Below are 23858 nucleotides of genomic sequence, written 5' to 3'. Positions count from 1 at the left end.
CTCTAATCAAACAAGCGCAGGATCTGAGGGGGCCTGGTCCCCCCTGTGCAGCCCAAGCTGGCCCTGAACTCAATCTCTCATGCGACATCTCAACTACTAGAAATACAGGCATGTACAACTACACACAAATATGACCAATTATTTCAAAGCGCATGTGGTGATAGAAATGACCAGGGGATCAGTAAGTCGAGGAAGATAAATATTACAAAAAGATGAGATTTGGGATCTTTTAGGTTTTCATTGGAACAGGGCATTCTTAAACTTCATGGAGCTTACTCAAGCAGGCACTAGAATGGTACTAGTCTCATTCTCAAATGAGAAGATGTTCAGCCTATACAAAAGCCATTAGAAATTTGCTGACATAGTCACAGAACACAATAGAGACCTAGTCTATAAGTGGGCCCAGAGATAGCAGAATATGTTTTGGCAAAGAAGAGAATACTGAAACTCACAGTCTGGTGATGTATCTACAATGGGTACCTATTGCCTTGATGTCAGACATGAAAAAAAAAAAAAACCCGAGTAACCCTGAGTTTCCATCCTTTATTCAAGGGACTATATATGAATTCCCAAGCTTTGGGAGCAAAGAAGGTAAAAATCTCCCTAGACCTCAGGCTGTGGGTAACTATATGTATAAACACATCCATGGGGTGGACATAAGTGCAGAAAAGGGGTTTTAAAAAAAAACAGGTCCTTACAATCCTAGAAATCATTTATAGTATATGCTTACAGGAGCTGCATAAAAGCATAGGTTCTAATTTATTTGCAACAGCAATTTAACACAGCCTTTGGAAGAGCTGTTACAAAAGAGATAACCAGTTGTCCGAAGGCATCAGCAAAAACAAGGAAATTTCTAAACCAGCCTGGGCTACATGAAGCACACTAGAAAAAAAAAAAAGTTGGGAGGAGAGGAACATAAACACAGGGAAGGGGAGAGGGCAATCGTCTGAAACTATTGGAGATGACAAATTTACTATGGGGATCTTTTTAATAATGTGGAAGCTCTTTTTAAAAAAAGTTAAAATTGAGGGGGCTGGAGAGATGGCTCAGTGGTTAAGAGCACTGACTGCTCTTCCAGAGGACCAGGGTTCAATTCCCAGCACCCACATGGCAGCTCACAACTGTCTGAAGATCCAGTTGCAGGGGATCTGACACCTTCACACCAGTGCACATAAAATAAAATTAAATAAAGGATAAAAAATATTTAAAAATAAATAAATAAATAAATAAAAATAAAAAAAGTTAAAATTGACTTACTGTATGATCCAAACAAAAATCACAATACAGAGTATGAATACCAGGATGAGGACATAGTTGTATTACAGTAGCCAGTGTGTGTATGGAAATGCAGTGCCTTCATATAAAATATACCAGAGGTCCCCCTCATCCCCTTGAGATCCGGCTGCTCCCCTTAAAGGCTGCATGCCCACAGATCCACCCTAGGACAGAATCCGGGGACTCCCCTTTACTATACAATCCCTGAGACAGGGCAGCTGGGAGCACCTAGTACCAGCACTTGCTGTCAGGAAGTACTGGAATCCAGTACCAAAACAAAAAAAAAAAATTTGGAGAAAATGAAGACACACCTGAAAGTCAGCCAGGGGAAAGCTCACCCCAAAGATAGCATAATAAAGTGTCTGTGCTTAGAGAAGATAAGCGAAGTGTGACATGAAAAGTCTTATCAGGGTCTACTAACTGTCCTGTGCTTTCTGCTCCAGCGCAACGTTCACAAACACAAACCAAGTCCTTTCAAATTCGCCACTGGATGTGGCAGGGGGCGGATAAAAAGCACATAGTCTGTTTGAAATCTACGCGGGGACAGTTTAGTGGGAGACAGGAAGCTGGCGTGGGAAATACTTAGGAATTAACTGTCCTGAATGGATGCTGCTGAGAGATTAGGATGCTCAGAAGGGGGCTCAGCCCCGCGCTCCTGTCAGGCAGGACCCGCACACACGGAGTCGGGTTGTCCCCACGATCCTCCCATCCGGCTTTCTGCCCTCGCTGAGAGCCGACAGGGCTGCCCCAGAATGAATAGACCCGTGACTCCCGCTGACACCCCGAACGGCTGCAGCAGCCGCGGAGCCCTGGCAACCAGGAGGCCGTGTCCCGACTCACCATGTCCGGATTCCGGAACCAGTTGTGTCCGCGGTGTCCCATTCCGGCGTGTCCGGGCTCGCGGGTTCCGCAGCATACCGTTCCGGGGTCTCCGGGTTCCCGTTCTGGAGACCTGGTCCAGCATGTCCGGTTCTGCGGGGTACGGGAGTGATGAGGTCACTGGCTGATCAGCAACAGCGAGGCCCGGAAGTGCAGACTGGAAACAGACTCCACCTTGGCGGATCCCACACAAAGCTAGTCGAGGTTGAAGCCCATCTCAGTCTAGTGGCACTGAATGGAGAGTGTTTCCGGGCTCCCCAGAGCCTTACTGACTGTGTTAATACCACTTGTAGGCTGAGTAAGGACAAAACGGCAGGTCTTTGCTGCACAGATTTTTATTTTAAAGATTTATTTTATTTTTAAATATTTTTGGCAATCCTGAGAATTTTGTACAATGTATTTTGACTAACTTGTGTGTATTTTGCATTCCCTTGCAGTTGCTTCAAATCCCTATTAAATATCTGGCATTTGCAGATTATAATTTTCACTCTGGCCTTGTGATAAGCAACTGGCATGTTGACATGATGTCCACTTTTTTTTCTGGAAAGAATACTCTGATGGATACAAAATCTTTTTAAATACAGAATCTTATACTGACATTCTTTTTTTCTGAATTAAAGGATGTAACTTATTTTTTGTTTGTTTGTTTGTTTTTCCTTTTTTTTTTTCTTGTTTGTCTTTCAAGACGGGATTTCTCTGTGTATCCCTGGATGTCCTGGAACTCACTCTGTGGATCAGGCTGGTCTCTGCCTCCTAGCAGTGCTGGGATTAGGGGGTGGCCTATGGGCCACCACACCCATCTTCATATTTAAATTTCTACTCTTGATTACACATTGCTCTAACAAGATTATGCTTTTCTATATATGTATTCATTTTGAGTCTTTCTTAATTTTCAGGTATTCTTTGGATCGTACCAGTTTGACTATGGTGTCTGTTTTAGGGTTACAGTTGCTGTGATAAACACCATGATCAGAGCAACCTGAGGAGGAAAGGGGGAAATTAGCTTAGGCTTCCACAGCACAGTTCATCACTGAAGGAAGTCAGGACAGGAACTGAAGCAGGGCAGGAACCTGGAGGCAGGAGCTGATGCAGAGGCCGTGGAGAAGAAGTGCTGCTTACGGACTTGCTCAGCCTGCTTTCCTATAGAATCCAGGAACACCACCCAGAATGGGCTGAGCCCTCCCCCAGCAATCCCTAAAGAAAATGCCCCACAGCATTGCCTGTACCCGAGTCATATGGAAGATTTTCTTAATTATGGTTCCCTCTTCTCAGATAGCTCCACATTGTGTGAAACTGACAAACAAAGAAGAAAAGAGAAGAAAGAAGAGGAGGAGGAAGGTGGCGACAGCACAGTGGGCTTTGGGGAATTTCAAATCCTAAGTCAAACAGATCAGCTTTCAGGGAGAAAGACAAGCTGACTGGAAATGAAAGCCTCTCAATGAGGTGCAGATTAAGACCTAATTACTGAGAGATGATGTACAGAGAAGTAAAGTCACATAAATAATGGCTCTCAAGGAGGTAAATAAAGCAGGATAGGATGCCAAAAATTTATACTACAGATCACTAAACCCATTTGCACAACCTCCTGAAATGTCGTAGGGATTCCTCCAGAGAAGACTATTTGAATGTGGGTTTGAGTCAATAGAAAGTTTTTGTTAGCCAGTGAATGATCACACTGGCTGTTTGAGATCCCTGTGTTGCCCTGAGCCTTTCTTGGGGTGAGCTTTCAAGCACAAAAACCATTGCCTGGGTTGACATACTTCAGATGCAAGAACACTTAGCTAAAAGCAGAACCACAGAAAGCAAAAACCAAGGCTAGTACATTTAAAGACTTTCCTGAACTATGGATTTTTGTGCATTAGGCCTTTTTTTGTTTTTTGTTTGTTTGTTTTTGTTTTGCCTAGTGGTGCTGTCTGTGTGTTCAGTTTTTGGGCTTGCATGGTACTTCCATCATGGAGTCAGTTGTGTTAAGCTCTGGGAGCCTGGGGCTGGAGAGATGGCTCAGAGGATAAGAGTACTGAATGCTCTTTCAAAGGTTCTAAGTTCAATTCCCAGCACCCACATGATGGCTTATAACCATCCAGAATGAGATCGGGTGCCCTCTTCTGACATGTAGGTGTATATACAGGCAGAACATAATAAAAATAAATAAATAAATGTTAAAAAAAAAAGTTCTGGGAGCCTGTTACAAAAGGATCACTGCTTACTGGCTTGTTTTCCAATGTTTGCTCAACTACTATTCTTAGGCCCACCTACCTAGGAATGGCACTGCCTGCCTACTAATGGCGCCACCAGAAGTGGGCTGGGTCCTCTAGATCAATTAGCAATTAGGCCAAGCTCATAGAGGCTATTTTCCAATTGAGGTTCCCACTCCCAAAATGACTCTGAATTGTGTCAAACTATGACAGTAATTGTCTTAGTTACTTTTCTATTGCTGTGATAAAACATCATGACCAAGGCAGCTTACAGAAGCAGAGTTTATTCGGGGCTTACAGTTACAAAAGGATATCATCCATCCCAATCATGGCGGGGATCATGCCAGCAGTCAGGCAGGCTTAGTGCTGGAGCAGCCACTGAGAACTCATATAGGAGTATACAAACAAGGAGCAGAAGCACACTGTGAATGACGCAAGTCTTGTGAAAGCTCAAAGCCTGTCACCCCAGCAACACCTTCAAACGAAGCCACATTTCTTAATCTTTCCCGAACAGCCACCAACCAGAGACCCGAGTATTCAAAAGCCAGAGACTTACGGAATACATGTCATTCGAACCACCACAGTCATGGTGTTTTACCACAAGAGAAAAGTAAGAGACAGAAGTTGATACCAGGAGTGGGGTCTGCCATGAAGAAACTGACAATGTTGGGTTTTGGAGAAATGTGGAGGGCTTTGAGATTTTGGACTAGAAGACTGGATGAACACTGAAAGCAGAGCTTCATGGACCATCTTAGCAGGAGAAAATAGTGACGAGAGATATGTGGGCTATGGAGGCCGGGGTCAAGAGGTTTCACAGGGGAATAAAGCAACTGGGTTTACATTCTTGTGATATTTTTACATATGATATGGCTGTTTTCTACCCTGGTCCTAAGAATTTGCTGGATTGATTTCTTTGGTGGAGATTTCAAGACAGTCTAATACTGACTGTTAATGGTGGTCACTCTTATGAAGGTCTATACTGAGCTATACCAGATGGGAACTTTTAGATGAAATAAACCCTTTCTTCCCTAAGTTGCTTTTGGTCTTGGGATTTTGTGATATCAATAGAAACCTAACCAGACACCTTTGACCTGGGATCTGGAAAGTCTGAGCTCAGGTCCTCATCCATCCAAACCCAAGCACTTTAACCACAGCATTGCCATTACAGTCCCACGTCTCAGTCCTGAATCAGAGCCAAGGAGCTTCTGGTCGTTTCACTGGTGATGCCTGCACAATGGCAGGTATAGTGAAGATGGCTATGTTGGATTTCAGGACTAAAGCTGAAGTCAGGCCGCATGAGGAAACGTGGGTTAGCACTGCAAGAAATGCCTCACGTGCATTATGAGTTTGACTTTTAATTTATAGTTTTTATTAGTATATTGAAGGTGTACAGTGTGTGTGCATGGCTCTCCATGCCAAGATATGTGTGTGTGGGTTAGATGACAACCTTCCAGGTGATTCCATCCTGACACTTTTGCAGAGGTTCTGGGAATCAAACTCAGTTTACACCTGTACCTTCAGATCAATCGTGCTGTTCCCTGAGCTTATTCTTGGTCCTCACATCCTTGACCATGGCCAGATTGTCCCCAACCCCCACACTCTCCTATGCAACCAGTGTATACGATTGCAGTCCAAACACCAGGAAGCCCTGGTGTATGTGTCTGGAGTATTTCAGTTCAAAGGGCTGTTTCCCAGAGTTCCTAAGGAAGAAATGACAGAGTACTAGTGCACTCATAAAAGATTTCATTTCCTGAGCCACGGGTCAAAATATATATATATATATATTTAAATGACCTCACTGGAGGAAAAAACTTAATTGTTGTTGCTGCTGCTGTTGTTTTGGAGGTAACATTATTCCCTTAGTGTGTGGTGCACATCGTTCATCTGGAGGGGGAAAAAAAGCATACTAGGTGTGGAGGATATTCACTCAACCCAGGACCCTTTCTAGATGCAGTCAATAACAAAAGAACTATGGTGTTATCTGAGCATCTGTCAGAACAAGAGAGCCAGCTCTAGCAGCATGCATGACAGGATAGAGCACAGCCCTGCTCCCCTCTCAGCTTGAGCAAGGCCAAGCAGCAAAAGCTGTCTGTGGGGAGCCTGGCAGGTGGGAAGATACATAGTAGCCCTGCAGCAGTAGCAACACTCTGGGAGGAAGCTGAATGGCTTCTGTAGGATTGTGTAGGACTAGGACATAGTGTCTCTGACACATTCTTCTGTACCTAGTGCTGAGAGGTGGCAAAGAAGGCTGTTGGGGACTCAGTGTACAACTAATCTAACCAATTGGTAATCATCAGATGGAGATCAATAGAGGAAGAAAGAATCAACCTTTGGATTCCACATACACATACAGGAGTTTACACACACACACACACACACACACACACACCATAGAAACACACAAATAAGCCGGGCGGTGGTGGCGCACACCTTTAATCCCAGCACTTGGGAGGCAGAGGCAGGCGGATCTCTGGGAGTTCGAGACCAGCCTGGTCTACAAGAGCTAGTTCCAGGACAGGCTCCAAAATCACAGAGAAACCCTGTCTCGAAAAACAAATACACTGTATATACACACACGCAATACATAAACACAAATTCATAAAGGCCTAATATCAAAAATAAACATGAAAAATGGTCAACATCACCAATTATGAGGAGATAACAATAAAGTATCACCTGGCTGCGAAATAAATGGCTAATATAAAAATGCAAATATATAGCCAGGCAGTGGTGGCACATGCCTTTAATTCCAGCACTCGGGAGGCAGAGACAAGCAGATCTCTGAGTTCCAGGCCAGTCTGGTTTAGAAAAAGAGTTCCAGGTCAGCGAGGGCTGCACAAAGAAACCCTGTCTCAAAAAAGAAACTGCAAACATGTATTGATAAAGAAGTGAAGAAAAGGGATCATTTATACAATGTTGATGGAGATGTAAATTAGGACAGTCATTGTGCAGAATAGTACAAATGGTCTTCAACAGGCAAAAGAATGCCACTGTCATCCAGTAAGCACAGTACCGGGTATAGACTGAAAGGGAGTGAAAGATCATGTTGAATACAAATGTGTGCACTCCTACAATCACTGCAGTGCTATTTGCAGTAGCTAAGATATGGAAACAAAGTATCCATCAACAATGAACCATAAAGTGGTGTGGGAAGACCTTCTGTATATGTGTTTCTTTTATTGGTTAATGAATAAAGCTATTTTGGCCAGTGGCTTAGCAAACTAGATCAAGGCAGGAATTCCAAGCAGATAGAGGAGGAAAGAAGGTGGAGTCAGGTAGAAGCCATGTAGCTGCCACAGGAGAGAGACGCTGGACACCAGATGGTACCTTACAGGTAGGCCATAGCCACATGGCGAAACACAGATTAATAGAAATGGGTTAATTTAAGATATAAGAGCTAGCTAGCAATACGCTTAAGTAATTGGACAAGCAGTGTTTTAATTAATAGTTTCTGTGTGGTTATTTTGGGTCTGGGCATCCAGGAAAATGAACAAGCAGTCTCCATCTAAGATAAACACTAGATGAACAAAATCAAATACTATTCACTAAAACTTAAATTCCTTGATTTGCAACATGAATGACCTCAAAGAATAACACATAGAGAAAGCACCATATGTTATAAAATAATAAACTCTGTATTTACACACACACACACACACACACACACACACACACACACACCAGAGAGAAACCCTTCCTGGCTTGGAATGTTATGTGAACCGCACCATCCTCCATCTCATAGAGATCTTCCAGTCTTTGCCTCCAGGGTATTGGGGTTAAATATATGTGTCAACTTACCCATCACATTTAAAAGAATTATTCTTCTTCAAGAAATAGAAAGTAGATGAACATGGGATGTACGCACTCATAATTGGTTTCTAGCCATAAATAAGGGTCACGGACTCTATAATAGGTGAACCTAAAGAAGCTAAGTAAGAAGGTGAACCCAAGGAAAAACATATAGTTATCCTCTTGGCTAAGGGAAGTAGACAAAATTGCCGGGGAGAAAATTGGGATCTTGGGGGTGGGGTGGGATGGGGGTAAGGGGAGATGGGGAGAGAAAAGTTAGAAGGGAAGGGGAGGGGGACTTGGGGAAACAGGAGGATTGGGATAAAGGAAGGTTGGACAGGGGAGCACGGAACCACAATTCTTAGTTAAGGGAGCCACTTTAGGGTTGGCAAGAGACTTGACCCTAGAGGGGCTCCCAGGTGCCCAAGACGAGGTCCCCAGTTAGTTCCTTGGGCAGCTGAGGATAGGGAACCTGAAATGACCCTATCCTAGAGCAATACTGACGAATATCTTGCATACCACCATAGAACCTTCATCTGGTGATGGATGGAGATAGAGACAGAGACCCACACTGGAGCACTGGACTGAGCTCCCAAGGTCCCAATGAGGAGCAGAAGGAGGGAGAACATGAGCAAAGAAGTCGGGACCACGAGGGGTGCACCCACCCACTGAGACAGTGGAGCTGATCTATTGGGAGCTCACCAAGGCCAGCTGGACTGTGACTGAAAAAGCATGGGATAAAACTGGACTCTCTGAACATGGCGAACAATGAGGGCTGATGAGATGCCAAGGACAATGGCACGGGGTTTTGATCCTACGTAATGTGCTGGCTTTGTGGGAGCCTAGTCAGTTTGGATGTTCACCTTCCTAGATATGGACGGAGGAGGGAGGACCTAGGACTTACCACAGGGCAGGGAACCCTGACTGCTCTTTGGACTGGAGAGGGAGGGGGAAAGGAGTGGGGGGAGGGGGAGAAGGGTAGGAGGAGGGGGAGAAGGGTGGGAGGAGGGGGAGGGAAATGGGAGGCTGGGAGGAGGTGGAAACTTGGTTTTTTTTCCTCCTTTTCTCAATAAAAAAAAGAAATAGAAAGTAGAACAGCTGTGTCCTCAGTAAAAAGTGGAAGAGAAGGGATGTTGGAGTGCTTGAAAGTTACACTTAGATAGGAAAAGTACTTTTTCCTGTTCTCTTACATAAGTGGTTCTCAGCATTCCTAATGCTGCAACCCTTTAATACAGTTCCTCATATTGTGGTGACCCCCAATTATAAATGCTATTTTGCTACTGTTATGAATCATAATGCAAATATCTGATATGCAGTCCCCCAAAAGGGTCACAACCCATGGGCTGAGAACCTCTGTCTTAAATGCTAACATGGCGCAGGCTAATGTGCTACCTTCACAAAGCAACTAAAAGAAATTCTGATTAGTCTTAGGATGAGAAAGGCAATATGGGATATCATATGTGTGTGTGTGTGTGTGTGTGTGTGTGTGTGTGTGTGTGTATTTGTTGCTTTTCTTGGTTAATGAATATTGCTGCTTTAGCCTATTGCAGGGCAGAATATAGCCAGGCTGGAAGAGATGTGGAGAGAAAGAAGGTAGAGTCAGGGAGATGTCATGGAGCTGCCCAAGAAGCAAGAGGTAACAAACCCCCAGCTGATGGAGGAAGGTCATTGGCTAATAAAGGAACTGCCTTGGCCCATGTTATTGGTTAGGACATAGGTAGGTGGAGTAAACAGAACAGAATGCCGGGAGGAAGAGGAAGTGAGCTCAGACTCCGCAGCTCTCCTCTCCAGAGCAGACGCTTCAGAGAGACACCATGCCTCGCTCCCGGGCAGACACACGTTATGAAGCTCCGACCCAGGATGGACTTAGGCTAGAATCTTCCCGGTAAGACCGGTGCTACACAGATGGTAAGAAATGGGCTAGTCCAGGTGCGAGAGTTAGCCTAGAAGAGGCCAGGTAGAAATGAGCCAAGCAGTGATTAAATGAACACAGTGTCTGTGTAATTATTTTGGGTAAAGCTAGCCGGGCAGGCGGCTGGGGTGTTGGGAACGCAGCCCCACCGCCGCCCATATTACTACACCCAGCCTCATGTTAAAATAAAAAAATAATAGAAATGGGTTAATTCAAGATGTAAGAGCTAGCTAGAAATATGCCTGAATCATTGGCCAAGCAGTGTTATAATTAATATAGTTTTTGTGTCTGGGTTGCTGTGAAATGAACAAGCAGTCTCCATTTACAGAAAGGTTTAGGTAAAAAGTATGGTAATTATACATTTGATTACAAGGTTTATACATACTTTAAAAATTCAAACCATATTTCATATATAACTATTATTATGGGTCTATTACAAATATCTTAAACGCAGAACACCCAGAACCCTGAAATACAACTGTACCATAAAAATTCATAACCATATATCAGGACTGAAAGCTCCTATACTATATGGAAACAGAAGACTAAAGGAAAAGTGAAAGCCATTACACAAACCATGACAGAGAATTACACTGTGCAGATGTCGCTCGAGATGAAACTAAGTGTCTAGGAGACAAGAAGGTGAACAAAATAACTCCCCAAAAACTATTTTTTATAAAAAAGATTTATTTATTATTTTTACAACCATTGGTTTTTGCCTTCATATATGTCTGTATGAGGGTGCTAGATCCCCCAAGAACTGAAGTCACAGACAGTTGTGAGCTGCCATGTGGGTGCTGAGAATTGAACCCAGGTCCTCTGGAAAAGCATTCATGCTCTTAACTTCTGTGCCATCTCTCCAGCCCTCTCCCCCCCCCCAATAAAACCTTTGGCGTGTCCACACTGAAGCCTTCCCCAGGCCCGCTCACTCCACTTGAACATACCTTCACTTTTAGCAGTTCCATGAAAGTGAACATACAGCCTGTTTTGTTTCCAAGGTAGTCTTACTCTACAGTGCAGGGCATACTTGACCCTGCCCAAGCTGGCCTTGCAATGGCTGTCCCGCCTCAGCTTCCCAAATCTAGGATTCAGGTATTAAAGCATTACACCCGGCAACAAACTCCTTCTGGTAGAGACTGCTGTGTCCTGCTGGTGGAGCATCTATTACATTCTATCTGCTCTGTGTGCTTGATTGCGTCCCACAAACGTCAGAACCCTGTATGTACTATGTCTCACTAGCTGTCGTCTGAGGAAACTGGATCGGCGAATTTGCTGAATTTCATGTCACTTATACAACTGAAAGGAAGAATTATTTATCTTACTGTGTAGGAAAAAATGACACTTGCTGTGGGAATGCCTGCCATCAATCCCAGCACCAGGAAGGCAGAGATAGGCGGGCGTCTGTGAGCTTGGGGCCAGCTCGGACAACAGACCAAGTTCCCGGTCAGCAAGAACTACATAGTAAGATCCTGACTCCAAAATAAATAAATAAATAAATAAATAAATAAATAAATAGAAAAAGAACAAAAGGGGAAAGGGAATATATAATATACTAATTTAAAATATCTCTATATATCAAGCTTTCTTTTAAGCTACCAACCAGCCCCCAAATCATGACACAGAGACTTAGTAGCTATGAACACTCAGCCTAGCTTATGCTCATTGCTGGTTAGCCTTTTTTCTTAAACTTAAATTAACCTGTTTCTCTTCATCTACATTTACATTGGGGCTTTCTATCTTTCTTTCTGTATGTCCTAGTCTGTCTGTCTGGTAGCTGCCTAGCTGGCCCTGGGCATTTCCCTCTCTTTCCTCCTCATTCTCTCCTCTCTTCTTCTTCTCTCAAGTCTAGATTTCTCCTCCTATTTATTCTCTCTTGGCCACTCAGCTTTGTATTAGATCAATCAGGTGCCTTCCATAGGCAAGGCACAGCAGCAACACATCTGTACATGATTACAGAAATACAGCATAGACAAACGCAGCGCACCTTCACACAGCTAAATTAATATTCCACAGCATAAACAAACACAACACATCTTTGCCTAGACAAAACATTCTGCCACAATGTCTCTATGTATGTTCACACTACGGGAGAGCATCTTAGGATTAGTTCCTAATATAAAATTTAATTACGCCTTCTTAAAATATGGTAAGGGTTAGATGAGCAGAATCATAAACTTCATGAGGCAAATCATACATTATGTCTTCCATGAGTAACAGGTAAATCAAGATGAATTAATACCAGGAAATTCTAAACCAAGAACTATGACATTTTGAAGAAATATATTCAGTGAAAACAAAGTGAAAATCTCCCCTCAGAATATGTGAGGATTCTAGGTAGCGATAATTTATCAACTCCTTTAAAATTTACAAATATTCTACATAGAATTCTATAATTCTCTTCCCAATCATTATTCAAACAGACCCATCTACCATTCTCCTAAAATTTACCATTAGATCATAAGAGTTGGACACCTGAATCTGTAAAAATGAATAGCAAATATTTATGTGTGCTTTGGGTCCAAAAAAGGGGAAATGGAGTGGGTCTGATAAAATCTTATAACTTACAATTCAAGATTCAGAATATTATGATACATTATTATACTCCTACAACCCTCATAATTTCTGGATAATTATTAAAAGGAATGGATAAAAGTTATTCATAGGAGAACGGTCTCCTCCAAATTCTTTAATACATGATGTAACTGGGAGTTCCATTTGGTCTATGAGTCATTCAATATACTTCAAAATATTCAATAGGTTTCTTAATGCCCTGTGAAGTAGGATCTGCCGCCTGTATTCTTGAGCACAGTGGTTCAATGTCTGTGACAGAAAGAGAAGTCATTCAATATATGCCAATGATAAAATATTAATGTTCTTTATCTTTTTACCAAAACGAATTTCACGATACAGTGTATACAACATTCCAAAGCCCACTATATGATCTACAGAGAATACATCAATAATTCCCAGGAAGCGGCTTGGCGTGTCTGTTGGAAGGACCTGAGAGCTGGGCCTTGCACAGTTCTGAGCAGTCTGGGGCTATTCACTAAATGGAAATGGTAGCAGTTACTTCCACGCACAGACGAATTGCCTGATGACTCTGGTATCTGTGAGCTGCTTCTTCCAAGCACAAGAAAGATGTCAGCAACTTTCTGCCAAAGTTCACGTTATTTGTAGGATTTCTATCTTACACTAATTCCTGTAAGTAAATTAAAAGCTGAAACATGGGTGAAAGCTCGCATAATCTGTTTATTTTGTAAAAAGGATTTCCAAAATGAATAGCTGGCCCTTGTGAGGTATCGAATACTGGACAGTGGTCTTTTCTGAGTCATTGCGTGTATAGATTTTTCTGGAACTGCACAGATGGCTCGGCAGTGCGTAGCTGCTCTTGCAGAGGACCGGGGTGCAGCTCCCAGTCCCCACACGGCAGCTCACAGCTGTCGGTAACTCCAGGATCCAGTGCCCTTCTCTGCTCTCCAAAGACACTGTGTGCATGTGGTGGGCATGCAGGCAAAGCATCCAAACAAATGAAAATAAATCAATAATTCATGTATGAAGGTTATATCTAGTAAGAATTTTTTTACATAAAATGATGGAATTAGGTCAGTACGGTCTATAAGTTTCATTCCACTAGAAATTGGCGTTTGATTACTTAAACATTTTTTTGCCGCACTCTTTCTTAAATTACATGTAGATGTGTGTTTGCCTGTGTGGAGCACGTGCATATGAGTGCAGGAGCCCTTGAAGGCCAAAGCTGGGCTTGGATCCCAGGAGTTTTAAGAGGTTCTAAGCCACCCGATAGGGGTGCTGGCTACCAGACTCAGTCTCCACAAAAGCAGTGCAGGCTCTGAGCCATCTCTCCAGTTCCATTTATCACATTCTTTACTCTGTCTTGCTTCCCTCACTTATGAGTCCTTTGATGGCGCATGAAATTCGAACAGTTATTAAAGGCTTTCCCGCATTCTTTGCATTGATAGGGTTTTTCTCCGGTATGAATCCTCTCGTGTCGACAAAGTGTTGCGCTGTCCTTAAAAGCCTTGTCGCACTCTCTACACTGGAAGGGTTTCTCTCTCGTGTGAGTTACCTGGTGCCGGTGAAGGTGTGAGGAACAGTTAAAAGCTTTGCCGCATTCTTGGCAGCTGTAGGGTTTCTCCCCGGTGTGAACCCTCCGGTGCTGGGTAAGGTGTGAAGCGCAGCGACAGACCTTGCCACACTCCGCACATCTGTAGAGGCTAGCTCCGGTATGCAGTCTCTGGTGCAGATCAAAGGACGAGGGACGGTGATAGCCTTTGCCACATTCCTGGCAGGTGTAGGGCTTCTCGGCGCTGTGGCTTGCCCGGTGCCTATATAGCTGTGAAGAACAGGCGAAGGCCCTGCCACATTTCTTACACCGGTACGGTTTCTCTGCAAAATGAATATTCTGGTGTTGGTTAAGGTGCGAAGAGCGGCTAAAGGCCTCTCCACACTCTTTACACACATAGAGCTTCTCGCGGGCGTGGATTCTCAGATGCCGATGAAGGCGTGAAGAATAGCTAAAGGATTTGCCACACTCTTCACATCGATATGCCGTCACCCTCGAGTGGATTTTCTGGTGTCGGTGAAAGTGGGCAGCGCTGTGAAAGGCTTTCTCGCACACGTTACACGTGTAAGGCTTCCCTCCCGCGTGAATCGCCTGATGCCGAGTCAGGGTTGACCTATTGTTGAAGGCTTTGTCACACTCTTGGCATTCATAGGGTTTCTCACCTGTATGGATTATCTGGTGTCGAGTCAGGGTCGAGTGATAATAAAACCCTTTGCCACATTCTTGACATTTATAGGGTTTTTCTCCCGAGTGGATCCTCTGGTGTTGATGAAGGTACGAGGAGAAGTGAAAGGCCTTGTCACACACTGTACACTTGTAGGGTTTCTCAGCAGCGTGGATCATCTGGTGCCGTGTCAGGGTTGAAACATTATTGAAGGCTTTGCCACACTCTTGGCAAGGGTAGGGTTTCTCTCCTGTGTGGATTATCTGGTGTCGGGTGAGGTTTGAACTATTATTAAAGGTTTTGCCACATTCTTCACATTGGTAAAGCTTCTCTCTTTTTGGAGCCCTCCATTTTCTAATAGAAGTTGCGTTATAAGTAAAAGCTTTGCCACCTTCTTTGCGACTCTGAGACTTCTCTTGAACAGGTGGACGTGGATGGGTAGCGAGTTCTGAGTGCTGAGCAAAGTCTTCCCCAGACTGGTTATATCTGCAGAGGTCCTCTGGGAAAAGAGTACAGTGGTCTTTACTAGGATTTGAACCATGATTCCAGCTGTAGAATTCTTGGACTAACAAGTTTTTCTCTCCAATATGAACACATTTATAATTACCCAGGATAGGACCCTCCTTGATGACTGGCCTATTGTCATTGGACATGCACTGTGTTTTCACAATGTCCTTATCAGCATTTGGGTTAGGGAAAATGGAGTGTTGAACTGAGTATGTGGCTCACACCAATAATACTGGCACTTGAAATTCTGAGGCAAGAGGATTGTCATGAGTTCGAGGTTAGCTTAAAGTACATAGAAAATTCCAGGGCAGCCTAGTCTACAGAGTGCAACCCCACTTTTAAAGGGGGGGTAAATTCATGTATTTATTAAATTTGTACTTTTGGCATAAGGAAAACTCGTTTGCTAATGACAGAATAATGACTCTTTCAAAAGAATAAAATCAGCCAGTTAGAAATGTCTCAGTGTGTGTGTGTGTGTGTGTGTGTGTGTGTGTGTGTGTGTGTGTGTGTGTGTGATGAATGCGTGAGCCGAAAGGCCAGAGAAAGGCATGGGAGTCCTTCCCTAGCACTCTCTGCCTTTTTGTTTTGAGACAGAGTCTCTCCCAAACGAGCTTATGGCTTGTGTCTAAGCTGTCATCCAGCATCCAGCAAGACTCAGAGACTCTCCCATCTCTACCGCTCCTAATGTTGCAATTACTGAGGCATATAGGAAGGTGCCCGACTATATGGCAGCTGAGATCTAGAGCCCAGTGCTCAGACTCTCTCCTCTCTCTCTCTCTCTCTCTCTCTCTCTCTCTCTCTCTCTCTCTCTCTCTCTCAGGTATATACAACCTTATTGAAACTGTAGTAACAATAGACTTTTTAATTTCAGTTATTATTAACTTATGTTATCCCAATGTACACAGTATTAGAAACTGCTAGCCAACAGCAATATACAGGTTAAAAACTAAAATTATTATCAGCTGGTGTGAAAGAACCTACTCTAAAATAAAATAGAACACAGACCATGGGATTGAAAAACAAGAAAAAGAACTACTTCATAAAATTCTTAATAAGCAACAATGTACCATGAAAAATGCCTCCCAGATAAGCACGATTTTCAATTTTGGCAATACACCCATGAAGAATGTGCATTTTAAATGACTAATATTGACAGTTTTTTTAAAAAAGCACTAAAATCTCACATAAAAAGCTCTGGTAAAGCAACTGCAATGAATAGCTACATGAACGACATTAAGCAAACTTTTTAATTCACATTATGTGCATGTCTGTGTGAAGGTACGCCACGTGTGTGAGTGCATTCATAGGGGCCAGAAGACGGAGAACCACCCTTTGGTGGGTGGTTCTGAGCTGCCTGACGAGGGTGCTGGAAATCAAACTCAGGTTATACGGAAGGATAGCAAGTGCTGTCAACTTCTTTCTGAGCCATCTCTCCGGCCTGAAAAACTTCTTTTTGGGGTTAATATTTCATTTGTATGGCTTAACACAGAGGTCTTCAGACATGTGCATAATTTTCTGAGGCCCACAAAGAAAGAAAAGAAAAATCGGGAGGGTGGATTATGCAGACCTTCAAAAGGACTCTGCGGTCACTGGCGATGGGCTGGGAGGTCCCTAGAGAAGGAGATGCAGAAGCCTGAGCAGTGTGATGAACACAGGGCAGCTGGTTTTCTCCGTTAGTAAAAGAAACAAGTGTAGTCCCTCGAGAAATCATCTCCACCGACTCAGGCTTTCCAGTCTCTATCTCCAAGCATCTCTTCTTCTGGATCTTTGGACCACTCACCTGCATCCTCGAATTCTTTCACGCCTACCTACCTGGACATATGGTTCCTGACTCTTGTCTCTTTACATTCAAAGGCTCCTTGCTCTGCTCCAGAAATGTGACCAGGTAAGGTTTACACACAGCAAGACCTGTTCATTGGAAAACAGAAATGATGCTTGCTTGGAATCTCCCCAGTTCACACTGTGCTGGGGGCGTGGAGGGGGACGACACAATAGGAGACTAGGAAATTATGTCCCCAGTTGTCTCCTACCAGGCACAGTATAATACACACGGAGAATTTCACTTTGGAGATAAGGCTTTGCTTGCACATATGAGTAAATCAAAGGGAACATTTGGACTTTAAGATGCAGTTCATGATAACTACAGGCCATCAAACTGCTAAAATTACCAGCAATCTAGAGTAAAGAAACATACTCCATGAAGAAAGGAGATATTAAAAGGAAATACAATCTGAAAGGATCTCATCCATGACTTTGTGAGAAGGGTAAGTAAGTTCCTGAGAGATATTCTACAAAGGAAGGGATTTGAGAATTCTGTAGGGAAGAGATCCTCACCCAGGGAGACAAGGTTCCTGTAATTCTCCAACATCACACCCCTATACAAATTCCACCGAGCAGGGTCTAGGCATTCCCGCTCCTCTGGAGAGAAGTCAATGGACACATCCTCGAATGAGAGCCGCTCCTAAAATAAAATAAATGGACAGAACAATGACCGTGTAATCCCGGGCTGCAGGGATACAGCGTTTGGTGTCATCACTCATGCTGTGGTGAGCTTTTAGAGATGCAGCCGCATCTGGTTATCCTTACTCCTGATGTGATGCTCATCCACACTCTGATGAGCAACCTCAACAATCTCACTGTCTCGCTAAACTAAACATTAGTGAATCAGGGAATCTCTTCCTTGGTCTGTGATTGGTACCCTGATGTAATAAATAAGCATTTATTTACACTGCCACAATACACAGAACAACACACAATACCACAGGCGAGTTTGGAAAGAGTAGTTGAGTGTCCCTGTGATGGATGACAAGACGTGAAATTGGAGCAGATCTGTGAGTGGGTCATCCATGGAAGCCACCTCAGTGTGACCACCTTTCTTCACATGGTAGGGGATGGTGTACCTCCTTACTGTCATAATGGTTGCATGTTCCCTGTGATGAGGAATAGGATATCCAACCACAGGCCAGTCATCTCCTTGAGGAGTGTAGTGTTCTTGATTGGGAATCCCAGAGTAGCCATCTAACTGTATGTGACAAGGGGTGGCATGGTGTCATGATGCATTAGGTCTGCCATATGAGTATAAGGATGCTCCAAAATGGTAGATAAGGAATACATTGCAAGCCAGACATGGTGGCAAACACCTTTAATCCCAGCACTCGGGAGGCAGTGGCAGATGGATCTCTGTGATTTTGAGGCCAATCTGGTCTACAGATTGAGTTCCAAGTAGCCAAGGCTACATACATAGAGAAGCCCTATCTCAGAAAAAGAAAGAAAGAGAAAAAGAGGGAGGGAAGGAGGGAGGGAGAGAGGGAGGGAGGAAGGGAAGGAGAGAGGGAAGGAGGAAGGAAAGAAGGAAGGAAGAAAGGAAGAAAGAAAGGAAGGAAGAAAGGAAGGAAGGAAGAAAGAAAATATATTGCAGTCTCTGAGAGCAGTATGCATGGGATGGGAGCAGCCTGTAGTCTTTCAGCTCTGTGGCCTTTGTTGCGGCCAAGAATAAATGCAACTGAGGCTCAACTATCTTCTCAAGAAGAATTTGCCAGTGTACAAGAGGGGTTACAATAAGGGGAGAAATCGACCAGGGGATGCTGTCTGCTGCATGGGCGTCCAATTTCACAAAGGAAGTTGAGAATAGGAATGAAGAGAGGGAGGCATTAACTTGCAGTTTCTTCGAGATGCAAGGAAAGGAAAATAGAAGTTAGACCTGTGCTAAAGGCCCTTCCTAAGATCCAAACCCACGGGGCCCAGGGAAGGAGTCAGATCATGCACAGGAGGAGGAGTGACCAAAAAGAGAAGATAGCAAGCGAAGATGAACGCACTGAAGGGTAAGCTGTGAGTCTCAACAGCCACACTGCAGCTCCCACGATAAGATTCTTCTTTTCTGTTGTTTTTTTATTTGTTCATTTGGTTGGTTTGTTAGTTTGGTTTTTGGTTCTCCTTTTAAACTTGGTTTAGTTTGCAGGGGCAGGGGGAAGATTGCAAGGGCAGAGGGAAAATGGGAGGGGCAGGGAGATAAGTGGGACTGGGATGCAAAATGTGAAATCCACAAAGAATCAATAAAAGTGAAAAAGGAAAGAAAGAGATGGAGATGTTTCTCGGGTCAGTCTTTAAGAAGGGGGAGGCTATGGTTAGCACGCCAACAGAGCCTTAATAACAAGGGAATACGTGGGACCTGAACCACTTAAATTGGGATAGACTTTAAGATTATATTCTTTGGGAGGGGTGGCACACGTCTTTAAGCCCAGCACTGGTGAGGCAGAGGCAGGTGGATCTCTGTGAGTTCAAGGCCAGCCTGGTCTACAATGGCTAGTTCCAGGACAGGCTCCAAAGCTACAGAGAAACCTTGTCTAAAAAAAGAAAAAGGTTGTAGTGTGTGTGTGTGTGTGTGTGTGTGTGTGTGTTTGCCTCCATATGTGTACTGGCACCACATGTGTAGCTAGTGCCCACAGAGGCCAGAAGAGGGCATTGGATCTCCTGGAACTAGAGCTGCAGGAGGGTGTGAGGGACTGAACCTGAGTCATCAGAAAGAACAGAAATGCTCCTAAATGCTAAGCCATCTCTCCAGCCCACCTGGGAAATTTTTTTGAAAGAAATAAATGTGTCCCTCCCAGCCTCAATAGTGAGACTGTGGGACATAGGAACGGGGTTGGGGGCAGTCTGAGTACTGCTGTGTAGTTGTTTGGGGGGTATTTTTTGTTTGTTTGTTTGTTTGGGACCTCGGGTGGTATGCTGTTTCAGGGGTTTTGCTGAGCTCCATAGTAGAATGTGATCTGTATGAAGAGGGAGAGCTCTGACTGCTCTGAGTCTGACAAGCAGATAAATTCAGCCTGCCAAGTACAAGGGACATGGCGGGGATGGGGAAAGGTGCAGCAGACTAAATAGACTACCCAGGCCACCCAGGAGCAAATGTAATGCTCTGTATCAGGCTAAGGTTCCTAGGGGGAAAATGAACAGAAAGTCATATGCCATGCTGCTGAGTTTCTAGATGATCTGAAAGCCTGAGTAGTTTGTGGCAGACGTGACTGATTAAACAGCAAAGATGGAAAGGGTTGGGCTTGATATGAACAGATGAGCCATTAAGGAGACTGCAAACAGACCTTTCTGTCCCCAGCAACTTCCAAATACCTCGCAGCCACTTCCCAAATTACCACACAGAGGCCTCTATTACTTATAAATGCTTGGCTGATAGCTCAGGCTTGTTACTAGCTAACTCTTACACTTGAATTAACCCACAAGTTTTATCAACGTTTAGTTTTCTCTGGCTCTCACACTCAATCTCTTCCTGCCCAGCTATCAGCCAATCAGTTTTTATTTAACAATGATCATAATCCATAGCAATATTTGGTTATCAGTATTGTGGAGAGCTGTGGTGGGCACTCTGCCCCCACAATCTGCAGTGTATGTTTTCCCCATGTAAGAAGTTATGCTGGGCAGGGAAACCGGATATCTTCCAAACTCTACTTTAAGCCTGGAGACCCAGCTTTAAAGTCATGGGTCCTCCTAACTCAGGGAAGTGAAGGGCCTGTATGCCTCCTTTTCATGCCAGAGGTGAGGAAATGCCTTTCCCTAACATGTCTCGTCAGGTACAGGACAGACAATGCCCTAAGACTGCTGCCACAAAGCATCTAAAGCTAGACTACAATTTCCCAGCTGCTGCTGTTGGGTGCAGGCCAATCCCTATTCAGAGGTCAGTCACCAAATAAGGAACTCCAGGAAGAGGCAACCGCATGTGTTCTGTGTTGTGCATAGCACTGGACTCCGGGTTAAATGAAACTTATTTTGCATCTTGGTTGTGGGTCCAATGGTCAGACTGGAGTTCCTTTTCTCTTGTGGTATCCAAGTTCAAGCATCAACTGCATGTATGCATTTATATAGCTCACATTGTAAATAGAACTTTACATCTGAGGACACTGGAATCAGAAACTATAAGGCAGTACTGGTTGCCAGATAGCTTGCATTCAACATGTCACAGAATTCTACTAGCCTTCAATAATGGGGACATAAGTATGGTGTAGTAGTTTGAATAGTGGCTCCCATGGGCTCATATTTTTGAATACTTGGTCCCCACTTGGTGGAGCTGTTTGGGAAGGATTAAGAGGTGTGGCCTTGGTGAGAAGGTGTGTCAGTGGGGGCGGACCTTAAGGTTTCAACAGTCCACACCATTCAGAGCTATTGTCTCTCTGACTTGTGCTTGCGGATCAAGATGTGAGCTCTGGGCTACTGCTCCAGCACCGTAGCCACCTGCCTGCTGCCATGCTCCCACCATAATGGTCATGGACTCTCACCCTCTGGAACTGTGAGTCCCAAGTTAAACACTTTTATAAGTAACTTTGGTCATCGTGTTTTGTCACATCAATTGAAAAGTAACTAAGACACACGGGACCCCAAATCACCCCAAAACTTATTAGCTCATATTCTTCGATGCTCAGCATCCTTCTGGTTTGTGATTAGGTGATGAGGATCTGGTATGAACAGGAGCACTTTGATTCTCCTCTCCATGGTGTCTCGTTCTCCAGTAGGCTAATGTGGGTTTGTTTGTTGTGGATTATTTAACTACATAAAGATGTTTCATTTGGCCAGGCAGTGGTGGCACACGCCTTCAATCCCAGCACTCAGGAGGCAGAAGCAGTTGGATCTCTGTGAGTTCAAGGTCAGCTTGTTCTATAAAGTGCATTTCAGAACAGGCTCCAAAGCTACACAGAAACCCTGTCTCAAACAAACAAACAAAAAAGACGTATTACATTTGCGTATGCTGTGGAATATTACTTTAACTGTGTAAATGGGGTGTTTGCTTATCCTGCATTTGTTTAACGATGTAAAGATGTGGTACATTTGTGTTGCATTTGTTTAATTATGTAAAGATGTGTTGCTGTTTCATCTTGCTTGCCTAAGACACCTTATTGGTCTAATAAAAAGCTAAATGGCCAATAGCCAGCCAGTAGAGAGCTAGGCGAGGCTGGCAGGCAGAGAGAATAAATAGGAGGATAATGTGGTATTCCCCTCTGTATGCTGTGATTACCATTCATGAATAATTCTAGAGGACGACGTCCCCTCTCCCAGCAAAGTTTATTATCATAATTCCAGACTGGTGTGGGATTGTCTTGTGACTTACTCCTTTATCATAAGTTAAGAGGGCAAGATGATATAATAAACGCAGGCGGCTGATGAACCCCTATGAATTGACACACACACACACATGTACTCTGTCTACAAATCCATTCAAGAGAATTTCATCAGTTCACCTAGACCTGGGAAAGGAGAGGCTAAGCACACAGGACAGCAACAGTGGTGCCTTACACACTCCCCGGCTGCAGCAAATGGGACCAGGGTAAAGAAGGCCTTAAAACGCAAGTTCCCAGTTTCTCTCAGCACACATTCTCCCCACTATTGCCAACTGTTCTGCTCTTTTTGGGTTTCCAGCGAGTGTGCATCAGGAAGAGGAGAATAGCGTTTCTACCAAGCTGGCTTGGAGCTCGGCACTTCTTAACCTATCTATCTCCCCTGTCCAGCTTTCGGGCTCTCAGGTCCTATAAGAAGTTTGTCCACACACTGAATGTTCAGACTTCATCTTCTTGTGTTCAAGGAACTACATTCTGTATCTTCGAGCTCTTAAAGCAAAGAAGACAGGACATACAAATCTCCTTAGACAACAAGCCAAAGGACATTTTGAATAGGAGAATAAGTCCATGCAAGGCCTATAGCTACCAGTAGTCCAGAAACGGGATTTAAAGAAACAAAAACATCACAGAATCCTATACATCCTTGGAAGAAATTTGCTGCTTGCTCTGGTAGGGGCTACAGGACACTCTGGATATATGTTTTTAAAAGATGTATCTGTTTTATGTATATGGATGTTTTGTCTGCATGTTCATCTGCATACCAAAGAGGGCATCGTATCCCATGGGACAACAGCTATAGACAGTTGCGAACCAAGTGGGTGGTGGGAATTGAACTCAGGACCTTTCGAAGAGCAGCCCATGCTCTTAACTGCTAAGCCATCTCTCCAGGCTACACTCTAGATATTAACATAGAGCAGGGATTTAATATAGCAAATAACAGATCCGCTGCTGTCAGGGATGTTAGAAAGGCTATTGTCAAAAAACTGCAAAATGATTCGAGGTTAGCTTGGTGTGCATAAAGAGATCTTCTGTCGTGTTTGAAAGGACATGACATGGAGTAAGAGAAAACTCTTGTACTTTGTTGGTAGGGTCATAAATCTTGTATAGCGATTTTCTTTTTAAAAAGGGTGTGACGGTTCTTAAATAAAAACTGATTGACCACATGGTCCAGCAATCACAATCCTAGGTGTTTGGGGATTCTCCGAGTGGGCAGGTTTTGGAGAGACAGGAATGGGGCTTCTTAGACTGGAGACCGTGCAGAAGTGAGCCCGAGGTTCCAACAGAACATCAAGTTGAATGCTTAGGTGGGAACTTGGGCTGCCGGAGTCAACAGGGTAGGAAGTTGCAATAGTCACCAAGAATGTGGAACGGGGTTTTTTGACGCCTTTTCTTTCTTGGAAATTCTCTGAGATGGCGGGGTTTGGCGAGAGACAGGAATGGG

At 43.9% G+C, this 23858-nt stretch overlaps 1 protein-coding gene across 2 annotated transcripts in view; it reads right to left on the bottom strand.

The window, feature by feature from the left end:
• LOC142852980 (uncharacterized) overlaps positions 1-23858 on the bottom strand; it is a 37224-nt gene that overhangs the window by 12459 nt on the left and 907 nt on the right. Inside the window, exons 2-4 of one of the 2 annotated variants that reach the window (XM_075977973.1) lie at positions 17637-17763; positions 17115-17210; positions 13956-15294 (exon numbers count right to left, since the gene is read on the bottom strand). In XM_075977973.1, coding sequence (XP_075834088.1) covers positions 13956-15294; positions 17115-17210; positions 17637-17763 — 1562 coding nt within the window. Of the gene's footprint in view, positions 1-2115; positions 2158-13955; positions 15295-17114; positions 17211-17636; positions 17764-23858 lie in introns of those variants that run through there. The other variant, XM_075977962.1, reaches the window with a different exon arrangement.

This window comes from Microtus pennsylvanicus, chromosome 1, assembly GCF_037038515.1.
Source record: "Microtus pennsylvanicus isolate mMicPen1 chromosome 1, mMicPen1.hap1, whole genome shotgun sequence".
Lineage (NCBI taxonomy): Eukaryota > Metazoa > Chordata > Mammalia > Rodentia > Cricetidae > Microtus > Microtus pennsylvanicus.
This window is presented reverse-complemented; position numbering and strand designations above follow the sequence as displayed.